General features: G+C 42.2%; 1 protein-coding gene across 1 annotated transcript in view; it reads left to right on the top strand.

Moving 5' to 3' along the window:
- itgav (integrin, alpha V) overlaps positions 1–25,584 on the top strand; it is a 78,606-nt gene that overhangs the window by 15,581 nt on the left and 37,441 nt on the right. Inside the window, exons 4-14 of the mRNA XM_037539279.1 lie at positions 1,574–1,688; positions 2,651–2,712; positions 4,363–4,408; positions 10,785–10,907; positions 12,667–12,711; positions 14,300–14,343; positions 14,447–14,503; positions 20,878–20,930; positions 22,817–23,022; positions 24,253–24,444; positions 24,761–24,806. Coding sequence (XP_037395176.1) covers positions 1,574–1,688; positions 2,651–2,712; positions 4,363–4,408; positions 10,785–10,907; positions 12,667–12,711; positions 14,300–14,343; positions 14,447–14,503; positions 20,878–20,930; positions 22,817–23,022; positions 24,253–24,444; positions 24,761–24,806 — 989 coding nt within the window. The remainder of the gene's footprint in view (positions 1–1,573; positions 1,689–2,650; positions 2,713–4,362; positions 4,409–10,784; positions 10,908–12,666; positions 12,712–14,299; positions 14,344–14,446; positions 14,504–20,877; positions 20,931–22,816; positions 23,023–24,252; positions 24,445–24,760; positions 24,807–25,584) is intronic.

Below are 25,584 nucleotides of genomic sequence, written 5' to 3'. Positions count from 1 at the left end.
TGTCTGGAAATGAGGACGATAATCTCAAATTAAGCCCACAACAATCTCAACAGGAGGAATTTAAGATTTATTGACTATATTTAGGATAATTTTTCCTCACTTTGTAATTAGGGTAACGAGTGGTGATCATTACTATGAACTAATTTTCAGTTCGTCCACTAAGAACGTTGGGCCTCATTCTCCAAGACCTTAAGTTTCTTCGTGAAAACCGTGCCAACAGGTTTTAAGAAGACATTTCTCTTTAAGAATGGTTGCTGAATGAGGTCCGGTTCTTCTTCGGTTCCTCTCATTTACCATCACTCAAAGTTTAGATTTCTCTCTCTAGTTACCCAAAATTAAGTCCACACTGAAGGGGCGGGACCAATTTGGCCAAATATATCAGTCATTTGATGAACATTGAAATTTTATATATAAATGTGTGTGTAGATGCACATTAGAGTAAGAGTTCTCCATAACTCAGTGTGTGAGGTGTAAACTGAGAGATTCTGAGTGGGTTTGGTGTGAAATGCTTCAGACGTCTTTACAGTGGTGGTGATGGGAACCAGGGGTCGCCATGACAACAACACAGATATAGACCTTTTATTTACCATCCAGAACCACCAGAGAACCTACACGAGTCTCCTGAGTTTATATGGAATGCTGATGATGATGGAAAATAGTGATAAATCGGAAATAATACATTTTCTGTGGGGACTATTTTTCCTCACTGAACTCTGCCTGTATCCCTCCACCATGAGACAGACGTCTGGTTCCTATCACCACCACTGTGAACTATTCTGACTTGGTAAGTTTCTTTACGGTGAAAACTTCACATCAAATCACTCTGAATGACTCTAGTGGCTTAACCTCTCATTGACCAGGGTATATTTGACCAGGGTTTGTCTGCGTGAATTTTCATGACCAAATCGCAAAGCAAATTATTCGATAACTGCATTAAATAAATGTAAATTTTTTTTATTAATTATTTTTTTAAAAGCTCCCCTCTAAATACCAGAATGTGTGTTTTATGATCTCCACATGTCACTATATGTTTACAATTTACTGCTGAAAGCCAAAAATCTCTCTTTGTGTTGTTCTCTAAAAGTGATGTTTCCAGAGCAGATCACTGAAGAGACGCCGTCTGTTTATAGTTTAGAGCCCAGATTTGGGGAAAAACGGGTCGACTTTCAGTAGAAAAACAAAGTTCAGCTTCTTTTATTATAAGGGTTTAAAATGACGTCACCGTCTATTAGACTGGAGAGAAGAGCTACAGCCTCACACGACGCCCAGCTTCTGAATGGAGCTTATGGAGTATGAACGTTATGAAGAACATGACCGAGCGCGGTTTGGAACCACCGGTGGTCCCGAGGAGATGAAGAGGTTAAGCATTAAATAGTGGAGAAATTAGGAAAACCTGTAATTCCCATTTAAAAAGACTCCCTGAGGATTTAATCATGAGCATTCGGACCAAACTGTCTCTGAAATGATGTACTCTCTGTCAGGTGTCCAGGCTTCTTTAATGCCTGCTGTAAATCAGTTGTGGATAATGTTGTAGTTCGTGTGTGTGTAAGGTGTGTGTGTTGGTCGTGTGCAGGCGTGTGCCCCGCTGTATCAGTGGAGCACGTATGGATATAAGGAACGCGAGCCTGTCGGGACCTGCTTCCTGAAGAAGGGATCGACGGTGGTGGAGTACTCGCCCTGCCGCTCAGGTAAAGATCATAACTGGAGGGGAAGGGCGTGTCTGTCCGTTTATGACTGTAGAAGGGAACAGGATGCAGGCATAACCTACAGTACTGGGCAAAAGTCAGAGACTGTTCTTCGTTAATCAGTCAAAGCACCCAAGTTATTAATTTTCAGCTTCATAAAATCACACAGAGGCCTCAACTTCACCTTCATTCCAGCTTCCGTTCTTCTCAGGAGCCTCACGTTCAGCTCCTCAGAGAACCTGCAGACATGCCTCCAAAGCTCAGTCTGAGAAGCTGGTTGATTTTCTGAACTAATCAAACCCATTCAGTGGTGAGGTCTGGACTCTGGGGTGGTCAGTCCATCGTCCAGCTTCTTTGTTTGATGTGTCCGTCTCCTTTTCTCAATGAGGTTCTTCTTGATCAGCTACACGTCCTTTCAGACCCACAGCGCTGAGTGGTCTTCTCACAGTGGAAGGATGGACAGAAACTCCTGTGGATGTTTTCAGATCTGAAGCAGCTTGATCTTCTCCTCTCTCTCAGAGATCAAAGCTTTCAGTGCTGTTTATCTGATGGGGGCAGTTTTGGTGTCGACCAGCTCGTCCAGGTGGTTGTTAGGAGCCACATTTTCTTTGTAGCTTTCAATCAAGTTATTTATCTTATCTTTGACTTTCCCCTTCCCGGTCCAAGTGGATTATCTAACATCTAATCCCTCATAAACATCTCCTGGATAGTGAATAACGTGTACGGAATGGTTTATAGATAGAAGTTAAGTAAATGAAGGGTGGTATCTGACTTCCGCTCAGTACAGTATGTGAGTGTTGGTGACTCTGGGTCAGTGTGTGACTCAGTTCCTCTGTCTGAGCTCTATCAGCGTGTGTCTGACTAGGTGCTTTCCTTTGAGTTCCCAACGCTGTGCGGTGTTCTGCATGTCTGTGCACGTGGGTGTGAGTGTGTGTACATTTATGTGTGTGTGTGTGTTTCTGCAGGTTCACCCACGCCTGAAGGTCAGGGCTTTTGCCAGGCAGGATTCAGTGCTGACATTATAAAGGTAGGAGCTCAAGCTCTGCAAACACGATGTAAGCAAAGTCTGACCTGCACGCAGTATCAGCTTCAGTAGTGTCAGTCTGCAGAGTTACGGAGAAGATCCAGTGAGCGTGAGAACAAGAGAACAAGTCTAGACAGAATAAGCATCTTCAGAAAATCTGGTCTGAGCAGAAGCATTAAAGCTGCAGTCGCAGTACAAAGGTGCAGGTCTTATCAGCTTGGAGTTGACTGACTGCACAGAAGATTAGTAGAAGAAGACATTACTTAGCAGCTAGCAAGCCAGCTCGCTAACCATCAGGGCTGGGATGTAACGGAAGTTCAGATTTATATTTTCCCAAAGCAGTGTTTGGAATTACATTTTGGAAAAGCGGTATTTGGAATTAAGTTTTTGGAAAAGGAGTATCCTGAATTACATTTTAGGCAAACAGGTTTTACTATTACATATGGGAAAAGCAGTATTCGGAATTCCATTTAGAAAAAAACAGGATCCGGTATTGCACTTTGGAAAAACAGTATTCAAAATTACATTTTGAAAAAAGCAGTATTCACAATTAGATTTTGGAAAAACAGTATTCCGAATTACATTTTGTAAAGAGCAGTGTTCGGAATTAGAATTTGGAAAGCAGTATTCCGTATTATATTTTGGAAAAAGCAGTATTCGGAATGACATTCTGGAAAGCAGTAGTCCGAATTACATTTTGTAAAAAGCTGTACTTGGAATTACATTTTGGAAAAACAGGATCTGGAATTACACTTTGCACAAACTGTTCAGAATTCCGTTTTGGAAAAACACTTTCTTTTACTTTTGTTTTGTAAAGGCAGTATTTGGAATTTGATTCTGGGAAAACAGTATATGGAATTACATTTCGTAATGTAATTTTTCGAAATGTAACGTGAACGGAATAGAAACTCTTAATTTTTGCATTCCGAACACATTCCTAACCTAACTGCTTTGTCAGTTCATGTCTGCTGTCATTCTTGTTCGGACGTTGATTTGTATCAAGACACTTCATGCAGGTGTCATGTAGCCTTATGAACACTGTCCTACTGTAAATGATCAGACAGTCGTGCAGTCTTTAAAATAGACTTCAGTGCCTGTTTATAAACGGTTTTCCCGTCAGTGGAGAGAGGAGAGAATAAGAGCTGGTAGGATATTGAGTTCAGATTGGAAGGAGGCCTCAGCTGTGGAGCTGTGGATCGTTGTCGAGAACATGCTGAAGTTCAGATGATCTTGTTTTCAGAACTCTTAAGCCAGATTGTTATTTATTCTGCTGAAAGGTTTTGTTGCTGTAGGATTTTACTGTACTGTGCTGCAGACCTTCCCAACTGTGTTTCCCAGAATTCCCACATCAGCGCCTAATTTACACACTCGTTGAAGAAATGATCAAACAAAGATTTCAAGACTAAAAAAACTTCAGAGTGCATTCAGATCTAAGGGGTAGTGGCTGAATGTGAACAGAGAGCTGTGAAGGTGCTGAACCAGCTACATTTCGGAAAACTAATGGAAATTAAATAAAATTGGAGGAAATTAAAAACGACTTTTTACTTTTACTTCACTTCTTACCATTTCTGTATGACACAAGTCGCCAGTGTAGTACTTTTAAACCCAGTGTTGCTTTGTTGTTCAGCTGATTTGCTCTTCTTTCCCTCTTAGAATAAACGGGTCGTGATTGGAGGACCTGGAAGTTTTTATTGGCAAGGTAAGATCACTTATTCTGGGATGTTCTGAGTCGTTCTGTTAGTCTGGGTTAGTCTGATTTATTTGGGATTAATCTGAATTAATCTGGGTCATTTGGGGTTACTCTGAATTACTCAAGGTTTTTCTTGGTTAGTCTGATTTATTCGGGATTAGTCTTGATTGGTCAGAGTTATTCTGGGTTAGTCCGGTTTACTTGGGCTAGTCTGAATTAGTCAGGGTTATTCTGGGTTAGTCTGAATTAGTCTGGGCTATTCTGGGTTAGACTGATTCATTTGGGGGTAGTCTGAATTAATCAGGGTTATTTGAGCTAAGTCTGGTTTTATTCAGTGTTGATCTGAATTAGTCCGGTTTATTCTGGGTTAGTTTGATTTTATTCTGGGTTATCCTAAATTAGATTTATTCTGGGCTAACCTGAATTAACGTGGGCTTTTTTGGGTTTAGCCAGAATTAGTTGGGGTTAATCTGATTTATTTAGGGCTAGTCTGAATTAGTCTGTGTTATTCTGAGTTAGATTTGTTGATGGTTAGTTTGAATAAATTGGGGTTATTCTGGGTTAGTCTGGTTTATTCTGCCTTTATTTGGGGTTCGTCTGATTAATCTCTGCTAATCTGTTTTAGTCCGACTCATTCTGACTTTAATTTAAATTTAAAATTAGAATTAAAATGAATTATTTTGTGCAGTGTAAAGGTGAAGGTCAGGGGTAAGTGGTGGAGCGGTAGAGTTTCTGTTGTGATTAAAGCGATAATTTGCCATAAGATTGAATTTACATAGATTTCCGTCATTAATCCAAGTTGACCAGCCGAGTCGTGTTTGGGGTCTGAAGTTTGCTTCTTTAGTTTTAGCCCTGAAGCCATGAGACTGATCTAGCTGAGAATCCTGTACTCCACCAGTTGGCGTAAAGCGGACCGCATACCCAGATCATCCCTGGAAACGATGGACATCACTTGGCTCTAGCAGTACCAGCCATATCGATATCTGAATTATGTCCATGATTTTGTCAGTGTTTATGGATTACAGCGAGGCACAACAAGTCAGAAACCATGTAATCAAGTCTGTTAGAGACATTGAACACTTCCACACGGTGAGGATTTAAGCGTGTGGGGTTAAGAGGGGAATAAAGCTGAGAACGCTGAGTCTCTAATGATGCCAGGATGAGCTGAAAGTGTTATTTTCTCTGGTTCGTTCCACGATGGCCTCAGAGTTCTACTGTGGGAGCAACTGTACGAAAACGGAAGACATGCAAGACCATTGATAATCTCCCTCGATCTGGGGTCCACGCAAGATCTCATCCTGTGGGGTCAAAATGATCATGAGAACGGTGAGTAAAACTCCCAGAACTACACGGAGGGACCTGATGGATGACCTGCAGAGAGCTGGGACCAAAGGAACAAAGGCTACCATCAGTAACACACGACGCCGAGAGGGACTCAGATCCTGCAGGGCCAGGCGGGTCCCCCTGCTTAAGCCCGTACACGTCCAGGCCCGTCTGATGTTTGCCAGAGAGCATATGGATGATCCAGAAGAGGACTGGGAGAATATCATGTGGTCAGATGAAACCCAAATAGAACTTGAACGGGGCCATGTACCTCCTTCCATCAGCGACAGCATTGAAGATGGAACGTGGCTGGGTCTTCCAGCATGACAATGATCCCAAACACACCCCTCGGGCAACGAAGGAGTGGCTCCGAAAAAGCATTTCAAGGTCCTGGAGTGGCCTAGCCAGTCTCCAGACCTCAACCCCATAGAAAATTGGTGGAGGGAGTTGAAAGCCCCAAAACATCACCGCTCTAGAGGAGATCTGCAGGAGGAATGGACCAAAATACCAGCTACAGTGTGCAAACCTGGTGAAGACCTGCAGGAAACGTTTGACGTCTGTCATCAACAAAAGTTATGTTACAAAGTACTGAGTTGAACTTTTGTTATTGACCATAATTTACAAATAAATTCTTTAAAAATCCCTTAATGTGATTTCCTGGATTGTTTTCTCAGTTGGTCTCTCATAGTTGAAGTGAACCTATGATGAAAATTAGACCTCTCATCTTTCTAAGTAGGAGAACTTGCACAATCAGTGGCTGTCTAAATACTTTTTTGCCCCACTGTATATAAAATGTATTTTTGTATTGACCTGTGACTGTTAGGAGTGGGTGTGGTTGTTCAAGTATACAGACGTTTGAATTTATATTAGGCTGCTTCTCAAACGGCTCACTGCTCCCTATGTAGTGCACTTTGTAGGTCATGAAAAACACTTTCTACCCAAACCGCACATTTATGTCTTGTAGAAAGCCTTTTATATCCGGCCCAAACTGCATAGAAGCCATTTGTAGCTTTTAACGCACTGTTTGGATGTTGAAGCTGCTGTTTCATCACCTGCGCTGTGCACTGCGTAGGGAGGAGGGGTCAATTTGAGACCCAGCCTTAGCGCTAAAGCACTTTATGGACTATTTGAATAGGAAATGTAATATTTTGAATAACAGCGACCGCGTGTACGTTTGTTAAGCTAGTGTTACTGAGTCGTCCGCGCTTTGTGCCGCAACGTCAAGCTTCGTGTGCAAAAGTTTGGACCCCCCTGACGTTTTTGCAGATTTTTCTACTTGAAAAGAAGTGAACACCTGCAGAAGTCCCCTGCAGAGGACACACGTGCACCTTTTATTGCACAGTTACCGTTTATTTGCCTGGTTTAACATACTGGAAAAAAAAAGATAAACTGTGGCTTGTGCAAAAGTTATGGCACCCTTTGTTTTTCAGGTTTTGTTTTTTTCTAACGCGTCAAACTCAGCAAAAAAACAGCAACTGTGCAGTAAAAACCGCTAAGTGTGCAAAAAGCGTGTCCTCTGTAGAGGAGGTGTTAACAAAGCACGCAGTTTAGGAGTGTTTTAAAAACTGTCAGCAAAGAACTCGAAACGGGACGTTTGTACAGCTGGATTTCCATATGTGGGTCATATAGACTGAGAAGTGAGATGTTTTGAGACTTTTACCGCTTAAGCACAAACTGTTTTTAAAAATAAATAAATAAAAATAACCTGTGAGGAACGTCCTCGATATGGGTCCCATAAAGTATGTTACAATTATAATTAATAAAAATCAAACATATTTCTAATAAAATCTAAGCCTTTTGGAAGGAAGTACATCCTGTAATATTAAGAATATTGAATAATGAGGCTAAAAGTGTATTGTACTTCTTCGGTCTTTCCCTCAGTCTCCATCTCCAAATTCATGGCTTTCCCAAATAGCCTCCTGACTTCCCCTTCAGAAATGAACTCTTGCTTAGCACCAAAAATCTGAAGACGTTTCCCTCTGGAATTACACTCACCGGCCACTAAAATAACGTCTTAAAGTATTAAATTTAACTTTTTGCCACGTCACATTTCAGAACTACAGCATGTGACATTCTAGAGGCAGCGGTGTAGTTTTCTGTGTGGAGCAGCTGGAGCTAGTTTGCTTATTTATCTGTCTGTGTTGGATAATAATAGTTTCCCTTTCCGTAGCAGTCAGTGTGCGCCGGTCACTGTCTGTCTGACGATGTGCCATACGAGGGAAGTGGTTCTTCTTTTAGCAGAACGTCTCATGTTGGTCTTAAGCGTATTTCCTCTTTCCCTTCATCAGTGCGGCTTTGCCACCAGCTTTGTACGTAATCAGCCCTTCCCGTGCAAAACCTCTTCTATTTTTTTTGTACAGAAACATCAGCCTAGATGTTTGAGTCTCAGCAGCAGCCGTGCCATCGCCGCAGATCGGATACGGATCAGATTTCAGTACCACATATGAAAGCGTCTCAAATCGGAGTTGAAATTGTCAGATTCAGTGTGTTTATCTGTTCACACTGACACACAGACTTGGGCCACTTTTACCTGCGGATAATGTCCACTATATGTACTACAGTTACCTGCTCATCCAGTGTTTCATCTCAAATCAGGGGCATTAATATAGAGTTTGACCCGCTTTTAACTGTAGAATTCATTAAAATTGTATATTCACTGTAGGCCTAGTTGTTACAATCCTCAGGATAGCAAGAGCCAAGCTTTCCTGGGCCATCAAAGAGGCTAAGCGTGCCTACAAAGAAAATCCACAATCATTTTCAAAACACTGCTGACACACGGCGCATGTGGCCGGGCTTTCAGGCCGTCTCCAACTACAAGTGATGCCTCCCTTCCAGACGCGCTTAATAACTTCTACGCTCAGTTTCAGGCTCAGAACGGCACGATGGTGAGGAAAACCACACCCCCTCCAAGTGAACAGGTACTGTGTCTGTCCACTGCTGATGTGCGGAGAACTCTGCACAGAGTCAACCCACGAAAAGCACCAGGATCCGACAGCATACCAGGCAGAGTGCTCAGAGAATATGCCAAACAGCTGGCTGATGTTCTCACGGACATATTCAGCATCTCTCTGAGCACTGCAGTCGTTCCAACGTGCTTCAGGTTCACCGTCATCATCCCTGTGCCGAAGAAGTCTCCAGTGTCCTGCCTCAGTGACTACCATCCCATTGCACTCACTCCCATCATCATGAAGTGCTTTGAGAGGCTTGTCATGAGGCACATTAAAGACCAGCTTCCTCCTTCACTGGACCCACTGGATCTCCACCACACTCCACCTGGCTCTCACCCACCTGGACATTTGAGGACACTTAAATCAGAATCTGGTTCATAGACTTCAGTTCAGTGTTCAACACCATCATTCCTCAGCAGCTGATTGGAAAACTGAGCCTGCTGGGCCTGAACGCCTCCCTCTGTAACTGGATCCTGGATTTCCTGACTGAGAGACCTCAGTTAGTCAGGATGGGAAATAACATCTCCAGCACCACCACATTGAGCACCGGTGTCCCTCAGGGCTCCACTGCTGTTCACTCTGCTGACTCATGACTGCACTGCAAAGTCCAGCTCAAACCACATCATCAAGTTCGCTGATGACACGACTGTGGTGGGTCTGATCAGCAAGAACGACGAGTCAGCGAACAGAGAGGAGGTGCAGCGGCTAACGGACTGGTGCGGAGCCAACAAGCTGTCTCTGAATGTGGACCAAACTAAGGAGATGGTTGTTGACTTCCGAAGAGTGCGAGGTGACCACCCACCACTGAACATCACTGGCTCTGCTGTGGAAATCGTCAGGAGCACCAAGTTCCTCGGTGTCCGCATCACAGAGAACCTCACCTGGTTCCTCAACACCAGCTCCATAGCCAAGAGAGCCCAGCAGCACCTCTACTCTAGATGAGACTGAAGAAGGCTCATCTCCCCCCTCCCATCCTCACCATGTTCTACAGGGAGACTCTGGAGAGCATCCTGAGCAGCTGCATCATCGCCTGGTTTGGCCTCCAAGCGCAAGACCCTACAGCGTATGGTGAGGACAGCGGAGAAGGTCATTGGGGTCACCAGCCACCAGCATTGTGGACGACCCCGTCCATCCCTCACACGGACTTTACTCACCGCTGCAGTCTGGGAGAAGATCCCGGAGCATCCGTGCCACCACTGCCAGACTCTGTGACGGCTTTGTTCCTCAGGCAGTCGGGTCCTTAAACTCACGAGGAGTGTCGGTGCTGCACTGTCCTGTCTGTTTACTGTGTCTGTCTGTTTAATTTACCGTATTTATTGTTTCTGGTTTAATCTCTGCATCGTTCGCACTTTGTACTGTTTGTTCCTTGTTTCATCGTGATGTTCCTGGAGGAACGTGATTTCTCTCCACTGTGTACTTTTACATGGATGGAATGACAATAAAAGCCTCTTGACTCACAGTCCCCAGATCTCATCCCGACTGCACACCTATGGGAGATTTTCAGCCGTGTAAAAGTGAAAAAGTGTAATTTGAGAAATTTGAGAGTTAAAGTATAAAAACATTTGAATATTCTGTGCCACTTTCAGGAAACTGAAGTGCGCCCTGTTCATTTCCGTGGTTTTCTAGCTGGGTTTAAGGTTTGCTCTGGTAGAACGGGATTTTAAACGTGTTGATGAAGTAGAATCTGATGCATCGTCACTGCTTCACTAGTAATAGTTCACCAAAACGACAATGACGATGGTTTATAAAATGTTGCTCTGCTCTGCTGCACCTCTGGTCACCGAAGCTTTCAAACGTCCTTAGTAACCCGTTCAGGGTTGCCAGATTGGTCAGGATCCCCTGATTTTATGCTGCTTGCTTTGAAAACAATTGCTTGTTTCATAATCATAAGTGCGTACAGTAAGTATAATTATAAATAGTAAGTATAAATAAGTAAAATAAGGGAACATTATTTATGCAGCCTTACAAAAGAATGAGATAATAATAATAATAAATAAATAAATAAATAATAATAAAAAAAATAATAATAACAAGAAATCTGGTTTTATTTAATTTTATTTATTTATTTAAAAGTCCATAGACGCGGCCCTAGTAACGACCTGTTTTCCCATCAGGCCAGCTGATATCGGACGACATTTCAGAGGTCATCAACAGATTCAATCAGAAGTTCATCACACCTTACAGCAACCAGATGGCCACCAAGACAGCCAGCGCCCAGTATGATGACAGCTATTTGGGTAAGCCTCCCTGTCCGAGTGCTCCTCTACCATTACAGTGAGCATGTGGTCATTATTCTGAAAGCTCTCGTCTCTCGTTCAGCAAGGTTGAAGGTCAGCATTTCGGAGCGCACTGTTAAATGTTCGTGACCTTGTTCATGAACCACTTGGCTTGAGCAAATCTGTTTTGGGTTCACCGTAATTTAAAGATATGTTCTGCCCAGCTTACAGCCAACGTGGACGACCTGGATAGCAGCGTCTATTAAAAGGGTTTAAAAGGGTTTAAAAGGGTTTAAAAGTGGTTTTAAGTAGGGAAAAAGACCACCTGCCACATTTCAGTCCACTTGAGATCCACCCCAGGGCTCCACGATGCCAGCAAAATGAGTTTGACGTGGCTCACAGCTTCATTAGGCGTGAAAACGAACATGCAGATTGTTTTATCAGTGACGTGTATGACTGGACGAATGCTACTATATTTACAGGGCATGAAGAAAACTAGCCTACTGGCCCATCGCACACGTCACGTGAAGCCCAGCTAACCTCAACAACGTACTCACATACTCAATCTCACTGTCTAATTCATTCACTGACGCCTGTTGCCGTTTCTGTGGTCTCACGGCAGTGAGGGGGGTTAGAAAGATTTGCTGCATAGCGTCAGACCAAAAACGGCCAATACCGAGCTCAGCTGTGTATTTGCAGTGAACTGTATAGTATTTTAGGCCAATACAACTCCATTAAATTAAAGACAGGAGTGTTGATTGATTCGCCGTAATGGACACTAAGCAGAACAACCAGCAGTTAAACGGCCCCCTCTTACACAGTCAGAGAAGTCTCCTGAATGGAGCCTTAGATCGATTGCGTTGATGATTGATCATGATTGCAGTGACATTCCGGCTCTTATCGGCGAGACCGGCCAGGTCTTTTGGCAGGTTAAAGGACTCTTCGCTGAGAGAAAACAGACTTGCTGGCCAAACTAATAAGAACTGGTGGTACAAACGCAAACTTGGTGTTAATTTGATACAGACCCAGTTCTAAACCATTTGGGACCGTGTGTAAAATGCCAGTAAAACAGAAAGCAGTGATGAGTAAATTATGACCTGTATTTAAAAAATACAACGATTAAGGTTTTACCTTTTTATAAAATTGAATGCTTTGTTTGTGAACACTCCTTTCAAATTTGACAGTCCAAAAAAAGTGTTAACCCTGTGTTACATCATCTTTCCTTTTAACCTCTTAAACTCCTCGGGACCAAAACGCTCTTCGTGATATTCTTCATAACTTTCATATTTCATAAGCTGCATTCAGAAGGCGTGTGTGTGTGTGTGTGTGTGTGTGTGTGTGTGTGTGTGTGTATGTATGTATGTATGTGTGTGTGTGTATATATATATATATATATATATATATATATATATATATATATATATATATATATATATAATGTATGTATGTGTACATACGTATGTTTGTTAAAACAGGCGTACATTAGTTCTCCATTTCACACATCACTTTTGGACCAGCCCTAAATCCTTTAATTATAGACGATTGTGTAAAAAGCAGAGCGCTCCCTCCTCTCCAGACTCCACTGAGTCAGAGCCTTCAGGATTAGCTTCTCAGACAAATGTCAGGCAGATTCTGTAACTAAACAGGTTCAGGAACTGCTTAAAACACTGAATTGGTGAACAGTTCAGAAGGACTGAATCATTTCAGTGAAGTGAATCAAATAATTGACTCTTTGGAAAGAACTGTAGCTGTGTTGTGATCATGGCCTTGTGTTTTGCAGGCTACTCTGTGACGGTTGGTGACTTTAATGAGGACGGTGTGGATGGTAAGAATTCCTGTAGCATCTTCAAAACCTCTGACGTAGTAATCAAAGCTGTGGCCTTCCATGTTTTTAAAGACCAGACCGGCTGCGTAAAGGGCTCCTGTCCTGCATTGCATTTTACATGTTTTATGTCTGAGGCTTAAACCCCTCATCTATTATAGGTACAGAGTCATGAGTCCTTGTTCCATTTTCCAACCTCTCTTTATCCCTTCGAATGAAACAGGCTGTTTTTGTTGCTGTGGGTGTATGTAAAAGAGCTCTGTTCTGATTGGCTGCCCTATAAGGCCCTGTAAACACTGCTTACAGCTTCACTGTGAGTGGACAAGCCTAAACTGCCATAGAGGCTGAATAGGTTGATATAAGTGTAAATATTTTGGCTGTTGTGACATCACAAAAATCATTCAAAACAGACTGTTTTTTTTTAAAGTGTAGCTTCCATATATGGACTGTAGTTAAGTTAAAACATAAAGAAATATCTTTGAAAATTAAGTTTTCCTCATTTATTTATTTTTTTAAATAACAGTTTGATGATGTGTATAAATAGTGCTATAATTTGGGAACATGCCTTTTATTTATATATAAGCTGTTTTGAATTCATTGCGTTTGTGATGTCACAAAAACCTATCCGCCTTTTCATCCTACAGCATTTTAGCCCCACCCACTCACACAGAAGTTATTAGGAGTGTTTCCGCCTGCATTGCTTTTTGAATGAGGCATAATACAGGACAGCCAATCAGAACAAAGCTCATTTACATATATTAGTCTTAAATGCACAGTAGCAAAAACATGTTTTCATTCTAACGGATAAAGAGAGGCTGGAAAATGGTCGTGTAAAAATGAATTATGACTCTTTTTGTTGTACAAACCCATAAAACTATTACAGTAGGACATCAGGGGAAAATTAGATGCTAGAAAATTTGAATATAGCAGGTTAAAATGGTAGAAATAGTGGTTAAACAGGTTTTGACCAGGCAAACAACCCTGTAATTCAGAGTAATGTAAGTTCATGCTTTTTCTGCTCTGTTGTGTTTTTTCACTTATTTTTTAATTATATTGATATGAATTGCACTCATAAAACCACACAAATGTCTTAAGTGGATCCCAGGGCTGAAAAATGTAGGATATAAGCCCTTTAATGCACATCACTCAGCTCAGTAGCACGGTAGAGATTAATACTACTAATAAAAATCTAAATAATAATGTTATTATGTGTTACTGCAGATAAGCAGATGCCCAAAATGACCAGAAGTTTCCTTATTATTGACCAGCATGAATTTCATTAATGGTCTATCAGCAGGTGGGTTAGTGTAGTGGTTAACACCTCTGCCTTCTACGCTGTAGACTGGGGTTCAATCCCCACCTGGGTAAACACCCTACACTATACCAATAAGGGTCCTTGGGCAAGACTCCTAACACCACCTTCACCTCCCTGTGTAAAAATGATCAGACTGTAAGTTGCTCTGGATAAGAGCGTCAGCCGAATGCCGTAGATGTAAATGAACCAGGACATTAGCAGTGAATCAGAGGCAGCGTTCCTCATTAGACCCTCCATAGAGTCTCACTCTTTTTCTGCCCTCCCTGTTGTCTTTAGATTACGCCACTGGAGTTCCCAGAGGGGAGAAGGCTCTGGGTTATGTGAGTACATTGATTTTCTAACAGAATATATATACCTGCTAGATCTTTCTGTGGAACAGCAGACGCGGCCCGCCTCTTATCTCCTCTTGATGTGTTTTGTCAGGTGAACATTTTTAATGGAAGAAACATGGAGTCCATGGTGAACTTCACCGGCCAGCAGGTGAGCGGGCGGAACGCCTTGCCTTAGCGCACATCCCTGGTTCCACAGTTCATCTGGTCGTGTTTTGTGTCTTGCTGAGCGGAGCGACTGAAAGGTTTTTGATCATGTGAAATGTAAAAGATTTTTCAAAATGAATAGACGGATAATAATTATTCTCATATGAGTGTAATTTGGTGGATGAACTGTTCGGCTGTGTGTCCGTGTCAGTGAGTGGTCTCGAGGCATGGGGTTGAGGAGGCCCTCTGTCAATGGCCTTGAGGTGTCGGCTGATGGGACCTACACAGCTGAGGTCTGTTTATAACATGAGAGAATAAAAAATGATCACTGGGAAAGGGAAAGAGTACATATGTAGCAGAAATAAATGAAAAACATAGAAATCCGGATGTAATAGATGAAGAAAATCAAGCTTGACGGCTTGGGCCTTGGGAAGGAATGGGAGTATAAGGACGGGTCAACACCTGGCTCCTCCTAGCTCTTCTCATAGATTTCAAAATAGAGCATAACGCGTGGATTTTTGTGGGTTTGTTCGGGCCAGCCCAAGATTAATGCTTGATGCTGGAAAGCTTTAGTGAATTGTGCCGTTTTTTGCCAATCCTGGTGTTTTGAGTTTTTAGGTTTGTGTCGAGAGCAAAGCTGCAGAGATATTTTACCACAACATGACCATAGAGTATCTTTACAGCCCTGAAACCACTGAGGTCGCCACACCTATAGACACAGATATCCGTAGATGTCCATGCAGCGCGGTTTTCCGGTGTTACACAGTGTGGTACGGTTACGGACCTGCGCTTAACTTAGTTACCCTTCTTGCGGAGGTACCACATGTACCAGGACATATGTGTTGAGCTAGATGTAGTCCAGACAACTGAGTGGTCAAACACAATCTTCAGAGAATCGTCACAGGTCGCCGCTTGAGTCAGACGACTGCCATCCAGAAAAGAGAGGCTCGGTTTTCTGAACAAGACCGGACAAGCCTAGTTCTGCCGGCTGCACAGCATTTATCACACAAATATCAGTGGCATTTCAGCAGTGGGGACACTGTCATTCCTGTAGTGTCCAAGAGATTATTTCAATTTTCCTTCTTATTCAAACTCCCCTGTTATTGTATCTGTGAACCTTTTTTAACGCATGTAGACCTTTTCCCATATGAATTCCAGCTTTACTTCTACATTATCACTTCATAATTAAGCAGTAGAGCCCGAATGGGAGTGTTATCTTTAAATAACATCCCGGCTGTGATCTGGTGGTCGTAGATCATCACAGCCGTGATGTTATAGTGATAACTCCCTCCTCAAGTGTCTCTACTGCTTCAATACAGCAGTTAAATAAATACAGTAAGAAATGAATAAACTGGCCGTGAACGCGGCTTTAATATGTTTTAATGTTCAGTTCCTTCCTCCTAATTATAGCTCCTTAACGAGCAGCTTGATGCTACGTCAGAGTAACGAGCTCCGCCCACTCGCTGCTCAGTCTGCTGTAAGCCCCGCCTTTTGAAGTTCAGGCTGAGCCATAAAACTGAGCCAATATCAGGTTCAGCTCAGTTTGGTCAGTTTCTCCAGATCAGTATTGATGTTGTTTTGTTCCAGCCGGTCTGTAAAGCCTCTTACAGCCCGTTTAGTCTGGCGAATGGTGTTGGGTTCATTTCTGGCTGATTCCAGGTTGTTCAGCTGTTCTTCTGTCACAGCTGCCGACTGAAAAGCTGCTCAGTGGAGACGACAGTTTGGGAATTTAGTGTCGTCTCGACTTCAGAGTCGGACCAAATCGGCTGTCGGTCAGATGTGACCTTAACAGTGTCCATTTTCTGTTTGTGGCAAAGTAAGAAGTAAAAACGTTCAAATGGGTTGAGCGCCTAAACTATGACTCCTCACATAAAACCATATGTGTTTAAATGTGAATCAGAGCTTGGCCTTGGGTGGAGTGTGTTGCACTTTTTTTTTGGGACAATATTTTGAGAAAATACTCTAAATGCTCCTGTTATACCTGCTCATTTTTAAAAGTTGTGGTGGAACAATGGTGCAGCTTTTAATGTTCACTCTATGGACTTCCATAAAGTTCTGTTAGCATCTCTGAAGTTATTAAGCCTTCTCTGAAGGCCTAGAAGGCCCTGAAGGTTCCTCACGGGATTATAGTGTGTCATACAGTATTAGAAATGACATTGTTCACGCATTTGTTACAAGCAGACTTGACTACTGTAACTCTCTTCTTACTGGACTTCCTAAGAAAATAATACATCCCTTACAACTCGTGCAAAACTCAGCAGCATCCCAACAAAACACTGAGAGATCAGATCAGTCCTGCTTTAAAAGAGCTGCACTGGCTGTCTGTATCACTCAGGATAGAGTTTAAGGTTCTGCTGCTAGTTTTTAAGGCTCTAAATTACCTTGAAACGCTGCTTACATCACAGAGCGTCTGTCTGTTTATGTTCCAGCACGTAATCTAAGATCTGCAGATAGTGGCCTTCTACACACGCCCTCTGTAAAACACAGAAAACGTGGAGAGACTCGTTCAGTTATTCTACTTCTAAACTGTGGAACTCAATTCCACCTTTTATTAGACAGTCAAGCTCAGTGCTCACTTTAAAGAAGCCTCTGAAAATGAATCTCTTTGACTCGGCATTTAACTAAAGTTTTTATCTGCTAATTTGATCTTTTTCATTTTCTTCTGATTCTAAATAAATACTAATGATTTCTGTATAACTGATTTGTGACCTGTCTGTAAAGCACTTTGAGCTTCCACCGGCATGAAGTGTGTGTGTGTATATATATATATATATATATATATATATATATATAAGTTGTTGTTGGTATAGTAGTAGTTGTTGTGGTGGTTGTGGTTGAAGTAGTAGTGGTGGTGGTGGTAGTAGGTGTTGTTGTTGTTGTTGTTGTTGGTAGTGGTGGTAGTAAGTGGTGTTGGTGGTAAGTGTTGATGTGGGTGGTGGTAGTAAGTGGTGGTGTTGTAGGTTGTAGTAGTTGGTTGTAGTGGTGGTGGTAGTAGTAGTAGGTGGTGGTAGTGGTGGTGGTGGTAGTAGTAGTAGTAGGTGGTGGTAGTAGTTGGTGGTGTTGGTGGTAGTAGTACTAGGTGGTGGTGGTGGTAGTAGTAGGTGGTGGTAAGTGTTGTTGGTGGTGGTAGTAGTAGTAGTAGGTGGTGGTGGTGGTGGTAGTAGTAGGTGGTGGTGGTGGTGGTGGTGGTGGTGGGTGGTGGTAGTAGTCTAAGTCAGTCTGGTAGAGTTCCACAGATTTTGAGGCAACACAGTGATGTAGCAGTTGGGTTGGTATAGGCTTCCATTACACGCTGCCTTTACCTCACCATCCAGCTCACAAACTATAGAGGCACATGACCATGTCTTGGCTGGTTGATGGCATCGATGTTAAGGGGAAAATCTCTAAATTTAATATTTTGTTGAAATGTTATTTTGATCTGGACTGCAGGCCCAGTCACGCGGTTTGAGTGAGTTAGCGCTGGCATGCTAATGTGAGCCAGAGCTGAGGGCCTGCCCAGGTTCCTTTACTATTTGTTTACAAGCCAGCAGTGCATGTCCTAAATCTGCTCACACATCTGGAAACTATTTACAGACATGTTTCTGGGAGGCAAACGAGAGCGCGAGAACGGGGAATAGACTCGGAGGGACGGGAGGGGAGCAGCACTGCTGAGTCAGGACGAGGAAAGGAGCCCAGAGCCCTGCTGTATGAGGGCTGCTGCGCTGCAGAGCTGATTCATTGTGGTGTGGGTGTCTATCTGGGATGAAACCCGTCATTCAGGCTGACCACAAGAACAGAGCCAGACCGAGAGAGACGGAGCCCGACTGACCGGGGTGTTTTTATCATTGCTGTGGTGCTACAACATTGCGTGTGGTGTTTGTTAACTCGGAGGAAAAATCCTATTTTTCTCTTTTGTTGATCAGTTCAGGCTCCGCCCACGAATGTATGAATGTAGCTACTGTTGGGTTGGACAAGAACACGTGTAAGAATCCTGTTCAACCTAATGAGGCTCAGTTTATATCACAGTACCTACATTTAGAGTCGGTTATTCTTTCAGCCTAATGAGAAACTGTAGAACAGACTCGGTTTATATCACAATACCTACATTTAGAGCCGGTTATTCATTCAGTCTAATGAGAAACTGTAGAACAGACTCGGTTTATATCACAATACCTACATTTAGAGTCGGTTATTCATTCAGTCTAATGAGAAACTGTAGAACGGACTCGGTTTATATCACAATACCTACATTTAGAGTCGGTTATTCATTCAGCCTAATGAGAAACTGTAGAACAGACTCGGTTTATATCACAACACCTACATTTAGAGTCGGTTATTCATTCAGTCTAATGAGAAACTGTAGAACGGACTCGGTTTATATCACAATACCTACATTTAGAGTCGGTTATTCATTCAGCCTAATGAGAAACTGTAGAACGGACTCGGTTTATATCACAATACCTACATTTAGAGTCGGTTATTCATTCAGCCTAATGAGAAACTGTAGAACGGACTCGGTTTATATCACAATACCTACATTTAGAGTCGGTTATTCATTCAGCCTAATGAGAAACTGTAGAACAGACTCGGTTTATATCACAATACCTACATTTAGAGCCGGTTATTCATTCAGCCTAATGAGAAACTGTAGAACGGACTCGGTTTATATCACAATACCTACATTTAGAGTCGGTTATTCATTCAGCCTAATGAGAAACTGTAGAACGGACTCGGTTTATATCACAATACCTACATTTAGAGCCGGTTATTCATTCAGTCTAATGAGAAACTGTAGAACGGACTCGGTTTATATCACAATACCTACATTTAGAGTCGGTTATTCATTCAGCCTAATGAGAAACTGTAGAACGGACTCGGTTTATATCACAATACCTACATTTAGAGCCGGTTATTCATTCAGTCTAATGAGAAACTGTAGAACAGACTCGGTTTATATCACAATACCTACATTTAGAGTCGGTTATTCATTCAGTCTAATGAGAAACTGTAGAACAGACTCGGTTTATATCACAATACCTACATTTAGAGTCGGTTATTCATTCAGCCTAATGAGAAACTGTAGAACGGACTCGGTTTATATCACAATACCTACATTTAGAGTCGGTTATTCATTCAGTCTAATGAGAAACTGTAGAACGGACTCGGTTTATATCACAATACCTACATTTAGAGTCGGTTATTATGTTGTGATGTGATGTGAAATATAAACTGTCCATTACCAGTAATACTTTAAAAGCAGCCCTTTGTCAGTAATGATCTGATTAGATCATATACTATAGTCTTTGCCTTGTAGCAGTTCCAATACTGCGCTTCATTATAGGTTTGACGTGTGGTATTCCATCTAATTAAACCAAATCGCTCATTTTCGGAGTCCAGAATGAGGTTAGGACTTCTCCACCCTCCAGATGATGAGGATAGTGTGACCAGTTCATACGGGATAAGAAATCTCAGTATAAATGACAGAGGGGTTTGGTGTGAAATGGTCCAGATATCTTTACAGTGGTGGTGATGGGAACCAGGCGTCGCCATGACTACAACACAGATATACACACTTTATTTACCATCCAGAACCACCAGAGAACCTACACGCGTCTTCTGAGTTTATATGGAATGTTAATGATGGGAAAATAGTGGAAAATCTGGGGAAAAAAATGTTCTTTGGGGACTATTTTGCCTCGGAACACCCTACATGTATCCCTCCACCATAAATAGATTAAAATACATTTTAAACCAAAACTTTATCACAAAACTACCGTAAAACAGCGTCTCAGTCATCAGGCCATGAATTCATAACCATTTCCTGTAGGAACTTTGTGAGGGAGCTTTTAGAGGGGGACGTCTGGTTCCTATGACCACCACTGTGAACGGTTCTGACTCAGTAAGTTTCTCTAGAACTGAGCGTTTCACACCAAACCGCTCTGAACGACTCTGTTGACATTTTAAACAAATTTAGAAAAATCCCCTTTAAAATAACTCCCTTTTCTATGCCCATTCACGCTTTATTAATAATTAGGTAGGACTTATATTTACTAAGCACTGATTGGCTGAGAGTCATATCTATCACTATTTTGCAGATGGTCAGTTCAAGTAATTAATTATTGTGATTTTTAGGCCAGATCTTCTGTTTCAGAGCTTCAGAACTTCCTTTTGTCATTCTACTCACATATGCAGTACATAAGGGGACAGAATACAGTCCCTCCTGAGCCACAGAGCAACAGATAAATAATTATTATACATATTACAAAATATAGATGGTGCGCAGCTTCACTGTTACACAACACAGTTCAAATAACAGTGTAATTACTGACATTATGAAATGGTAAGTGAACACAGCAGGGAGTGAATCTGAATTTATGAGCTGTTGTTTGTCCCTCTCAGATGGCTGCCTATTTCGGGAATGCAGTGGCAGCGACTGACATCAATAACGATGGGTGAGTAATGAGTAATGATTTCATTATTTCTCAGAAAGAGGAAGTTTAATTATTTCGCTTTAATTATGAGTACGTTGGGCTTCTGGCTCAGTTAATCAGGCAGGATGTGGTCACATGAGTTTCAGTATAAACATCTCGTCTCCGCTGATATGACGATGCTTTGGTAATCGACATCAGTGGACGTAGTTTAGTGTGGTCGAAAATGGACAGACTCCGGTTGTTTTAGTTAACAGTGCTGTACTGACTGGTTTGTCAGCTCTTGTGTTGTCAGTTTCCAGTTGACGGATGTTTTCAGCAGAATCTCACAGGATCTTATATAACGTAGATAATATGATCTAGTGGGCGGAGCTTCGTCCCACACGCTTTTTGTTGATTTTCTAAGTGAAGAATTGAAAGTGAAGGGGAAAGAGCTGACACATTCTCTACAGGTAACTACAGAAAACTGCAAATTTTACCTCACAATTACTGTTTTTTTAGCTGAATTATGCACATTTACTGTATAAAATGTGCCATAACTTTTGCACAGGCCACATTTTTTTTGTTAATAATGCACTATATTACCAAAAGTATTCAGTCACCCCTCCAAATCATTGAATTCAGGTGTTCCAATCACTTCCATGGCCACAGGTGTATAAAACTAAGCACCTAGGTCTGCACATCTGTACCTGGGTTTACATGGCCGAGCAGCTGCATCCAAGCCTTACATCGCACCAGAAGCACTGCCACTGGACTCTAGAGCAGTGGAGACGTGTTCTCTGGAGTGACCAATCACGCTTCTCCGTCTGGAAATCTGATGGACGAGTCTGGGTTTGGTGGTTGCCAGGAGACGGTACTTGTCTGACTGCACTGTGCCAAGTGTAAAGTTTGGTGGAGGGGGGATCATGGTGTGGGGTTGTTTGTCAGGAGTTGGGCTCGGCCCCTTAGTTCCAGTGAAAGGAACTCTTAAAGCTTCAGCACCAAGAGATTTTGGACAATTTCATGCTCCCAACTTTGTGGGAACAGTTTGGGGACGGCCCCTTCCTGTTCCAGCATGACTGCACACCAGTGCACAAAGCAGGTCCATAAAGACACGGATGAGCCAGTTTGGTGTGGAAGAACTTGACTGGCCTGCACAGAGTCCTGACCTCAACCCCATAGAACACCTTTGGGATGAATTAGAGTGGAGACTGTGAGCCAGGCCTTCTCGTCCAACATCAGTGTCTGACCTCACAAATGTGCTTCTGGAAGAACGGTCAGAAATTCCCATAAACACACTCCTAACCCTTGTGGAAAGCCTTCCCAGAAGAGTTGAAGCTGTTATAGCTGCAGAGGGTGGGCCGACATCACATTAAACCCTGTGGATTAAGAATGGGATCTCACTCAAGTTCATATGCGTGTGAAGCCAGACGAGTGAATACTTTTGGAAATATAGTGTGTGTTAAGCTCAGTGAATAAAGAGTAACTGTGTATTAAAATGTGCAGAAGTTTGACTCTGTAGAGGACGTGTTCACTTATTTACACTTAAATCAACAAAACATATAATTTGACCTCTTGAACTTTTGCATATGACTGTAAATTTTATTAAATTGTATTCATTACTTGCTATTCTCTAATCTAAAGATTAGATTTGGGTGCATTTTACGTATTTTTGTTAATTCTTTTAACCATAATTCTGGTTTTCCACTTCAGCCTGTGTTGGTAAAAGAGAAGAGCTGAAAAAATTTTTAAAATAAATTTTTTGCAAACGATCATTTTCCTCCTTGTATTAAACCACTGTGTTTATTACAGTATGAAATAAGTCATTTATAAATGTCAGTGTTTTCTCAATATCGTCTGATCTTATTGGTCAGGCGAGACATCGGTCAGCCCTCATGTACCTGAACTAATTCCGCTCCCGCGCTCTGCAGGTTTGTGGATCTGTTAGTCGGGGCTCCTCTCTTTATGGAGCGTGGTTCTGATGGTAAACTGCGCGAGGTTGGACAGGTGTATGTTTACCTGGGCAAAGGTGGGTTCTCCTTCAACCCCCCATCAAAGCTCACAGGATCAGAGATTTACGCTCGATTCGGCAGCGCCATCACCAGCCTGGGGGATCTGGACATGGACGGCTTTAATGGTACACATTCAACGCACTGACACGCGCTTCACTTCTCCATAGGAGCCAGAAACATCAGCATTTCAAAAACATATTAAAGAGGAATTTCACCAGGTATTCAGCATTTCTGCGTAATTCAGAGAGGTCTGGTGTCGGAACAGATTAATTGGTATGTTAAGTAGTTCAGATCATTGCTGTCCAATGAAATTTATGCTCCTGAGTGGCGCAACCGTCTAAGCATTGGCCCGGTCATCAGGAGGTCGTGTGTTCGATCCCTGGTGATGCTGCAGCCGTCTGCAGCCGGGAGTCCAAGAGCACAATTGGCCTCGCTCTCTCTGGGTGGGTAGGATGCCCCCCCATCACTCAGTCTGATGCTGGTCAGCGCAGGGTCTGTTGGATAACAGTGCTTTCCTCCGAGTGCGTCCGGCTGTCCCGTGACGTCCCGTGAGCGGCAGCTCGAAAAGAAGCGGCGGCTGGTTTCACAGGTCTCAGAGGAAGCCTGTGCTGCCTTCACCCTCCTAGCACTGGTAGTATCGTGTGATTGGGGGAGACTAAGTAGCGGGTGGAATTGAAAATGACTGAACTGGGAAGAAAATTGCTTTGAAAAAATGTACTTTTTTTTTTAACCCAGTTTTGGAGCATTTCGATTGGTCCAATCATCATTGAATTTACGCAGAATTTATAAGACAGCTGTTGAGCTCAAATAATGCAGAGAAGTTAAAAAAAATCACAAAAAATTGTGATACTTGTTTGGTTTTTGAGCAGTGATATTTTAAGGTTATGTTTTTATATGTTATACGTTAAGTTTAGCCCATATATATATATATATATATATATAAGGTGTTAAATATCTGGTTCCCGTTACCACCACTGTAAAAAAAAAAAAAAGACCGTTTTTACATCTGAACTACTTAAAAATGCAGAAATTTTGAAAAATCGATGGAATTCCAGTTTAAATTAAGTGTCTTTAAAAATCAGCAAAATATCTTGGCCAATTCACCCAGTTCTGCTATTTTGGTTGCTGTATTTATTTCAGGTTAGGACATGCTTAGCTGTGGTATTACGACTATTCTTGTTGTCGTTACAGATGCTATTATGAATACTACAACTAGTAATAATCTGGATATTATTTGTTGATATTCATATCACTTAAATCCCCAGTGTGTGTGTGTGTGTGTGTGTGTGTGTGTGTGTGTGTGTGTGTGTGTGTGTGTGTGTGTGTGTGTGACTATTCTTTCTCCTCTGTCTCAGATGTGGCCATCGCTGCCCCGTATGGAGGTTCTTCACGACAGGGTCTGGTCTACATCCATAATGGGCGTTCCTCAGGGCCCGATCCTCAGCCCTCTCAGGTTCTGGAGGGAAAGTGGGCATCGGCCTCGATGCCTCCCAGCTTTGGATACTCCATGCACGGAGCCACAGATATAGATCAGAACGGATACCCTGGTACGATCCACAGCTGAATGGGGTTTTTCAAGCTGGGCTTGTTCTCTCACAAGTTAAATAAATTTTCTTATTAATTTCACCTTTTAGTTGATAGTTTGGTGACTTAAATGTGGATGTTCACTCTCCTGTTAATACAGAGCGTATGTTCATATATGATGTGATATCGTTTTAAACGACTTGTGTAGGGGCTTAATTTGTGTTGCTAACACCCATCAGGTTGGCTGCTTTAAGTTGGACTAGTTTGACGTAGGAGACGTTCCTTTTTCTGTCTCTTTCTCCCATCCCCTGTTATTTCTCCCCCTCCTTCTCTGTACAGATCTGGTGGTCGGTGTGTTCGGAGCTGACAAAGCTGTTCTGTACAGGTACGCTCCCACTTTGAAGCCGCATGTGTCCGTTTATGATCGAGGCCCGAAAAGCCGCCAAATGTGTTTCTTATTTAATCCCACAGCGTTTAATTGGGTTTTCTGTGCAATTAGTGAATTTTGCTATAGCAGTTGTTGTTGCTTGTCTTATAAAACGCGGCCAGAAACTGAAGAAAACCCTTTCAGACGTTCCTGCCTGCAGACGCACCTCGGCCCGAGCGCGGTCTGTGTTCTTTAGCTGTGGCTCTGTCTGGCTGAGCGTTTGTTGGTACAGTAGGCGGGGTTTATTAGGGAGTTGACCACACAGTGTGGTGACGACTGGAGTGAATGTTTGACCACTTACTGAGCAATCGTTTACTGAACTGTCCAGCTGTTTAAGACTTAATTATAACCAAACAGAACCTAATTAAAGTGCAACTGAAAGGCAGTGATAAGTGCTACTGCTGTTATTGTTGTTATTATTATTATTATTATTATTATTATTAATGTGATTCTTGTTGTTTTTTTGTTGTTTTCATTACCATTGTTAAAGAAATTGCCATATACAGTTCTGCTGTGAAAGTTTTAGGCATGTAAGCAAGTTTTTAAACAGTTGACCTGAGCAGTGAGTTTATCACAATATACATCAGAATAAAGTCGTATTCATAATTATATAAATAAACATAAAAACAATAAAAACTAACAATTTCCTGGGTCCATATTATCATTATTAATTAATATTCTATAAATTGCGTTTCTTCAAATATTAACACTAAGCAAATAAACACAAACTACACTA

The sequence above is a fragment of the Pygocentrus nattereri genome, chromosome 6 (assembly GCF_015220715.1).
Source record: "Pygocentrus nattereri isolate fPygNat1 chromosome 6, fPygNat1.pri, whole genome shotgun sequence".
Classification (NCBI taxonomy): Eukaryota; Metazoa; Chordata; class Actinopteri; order Characiformes; family Serrasalmidae; genus Pygocentrus; species Pygocentrus nattereri.
The sequence above is the reverse complement of the archived record's forward strand: the minus strand, read 5'-3'. Positions and strand labels throughout refer to the sequence as shown.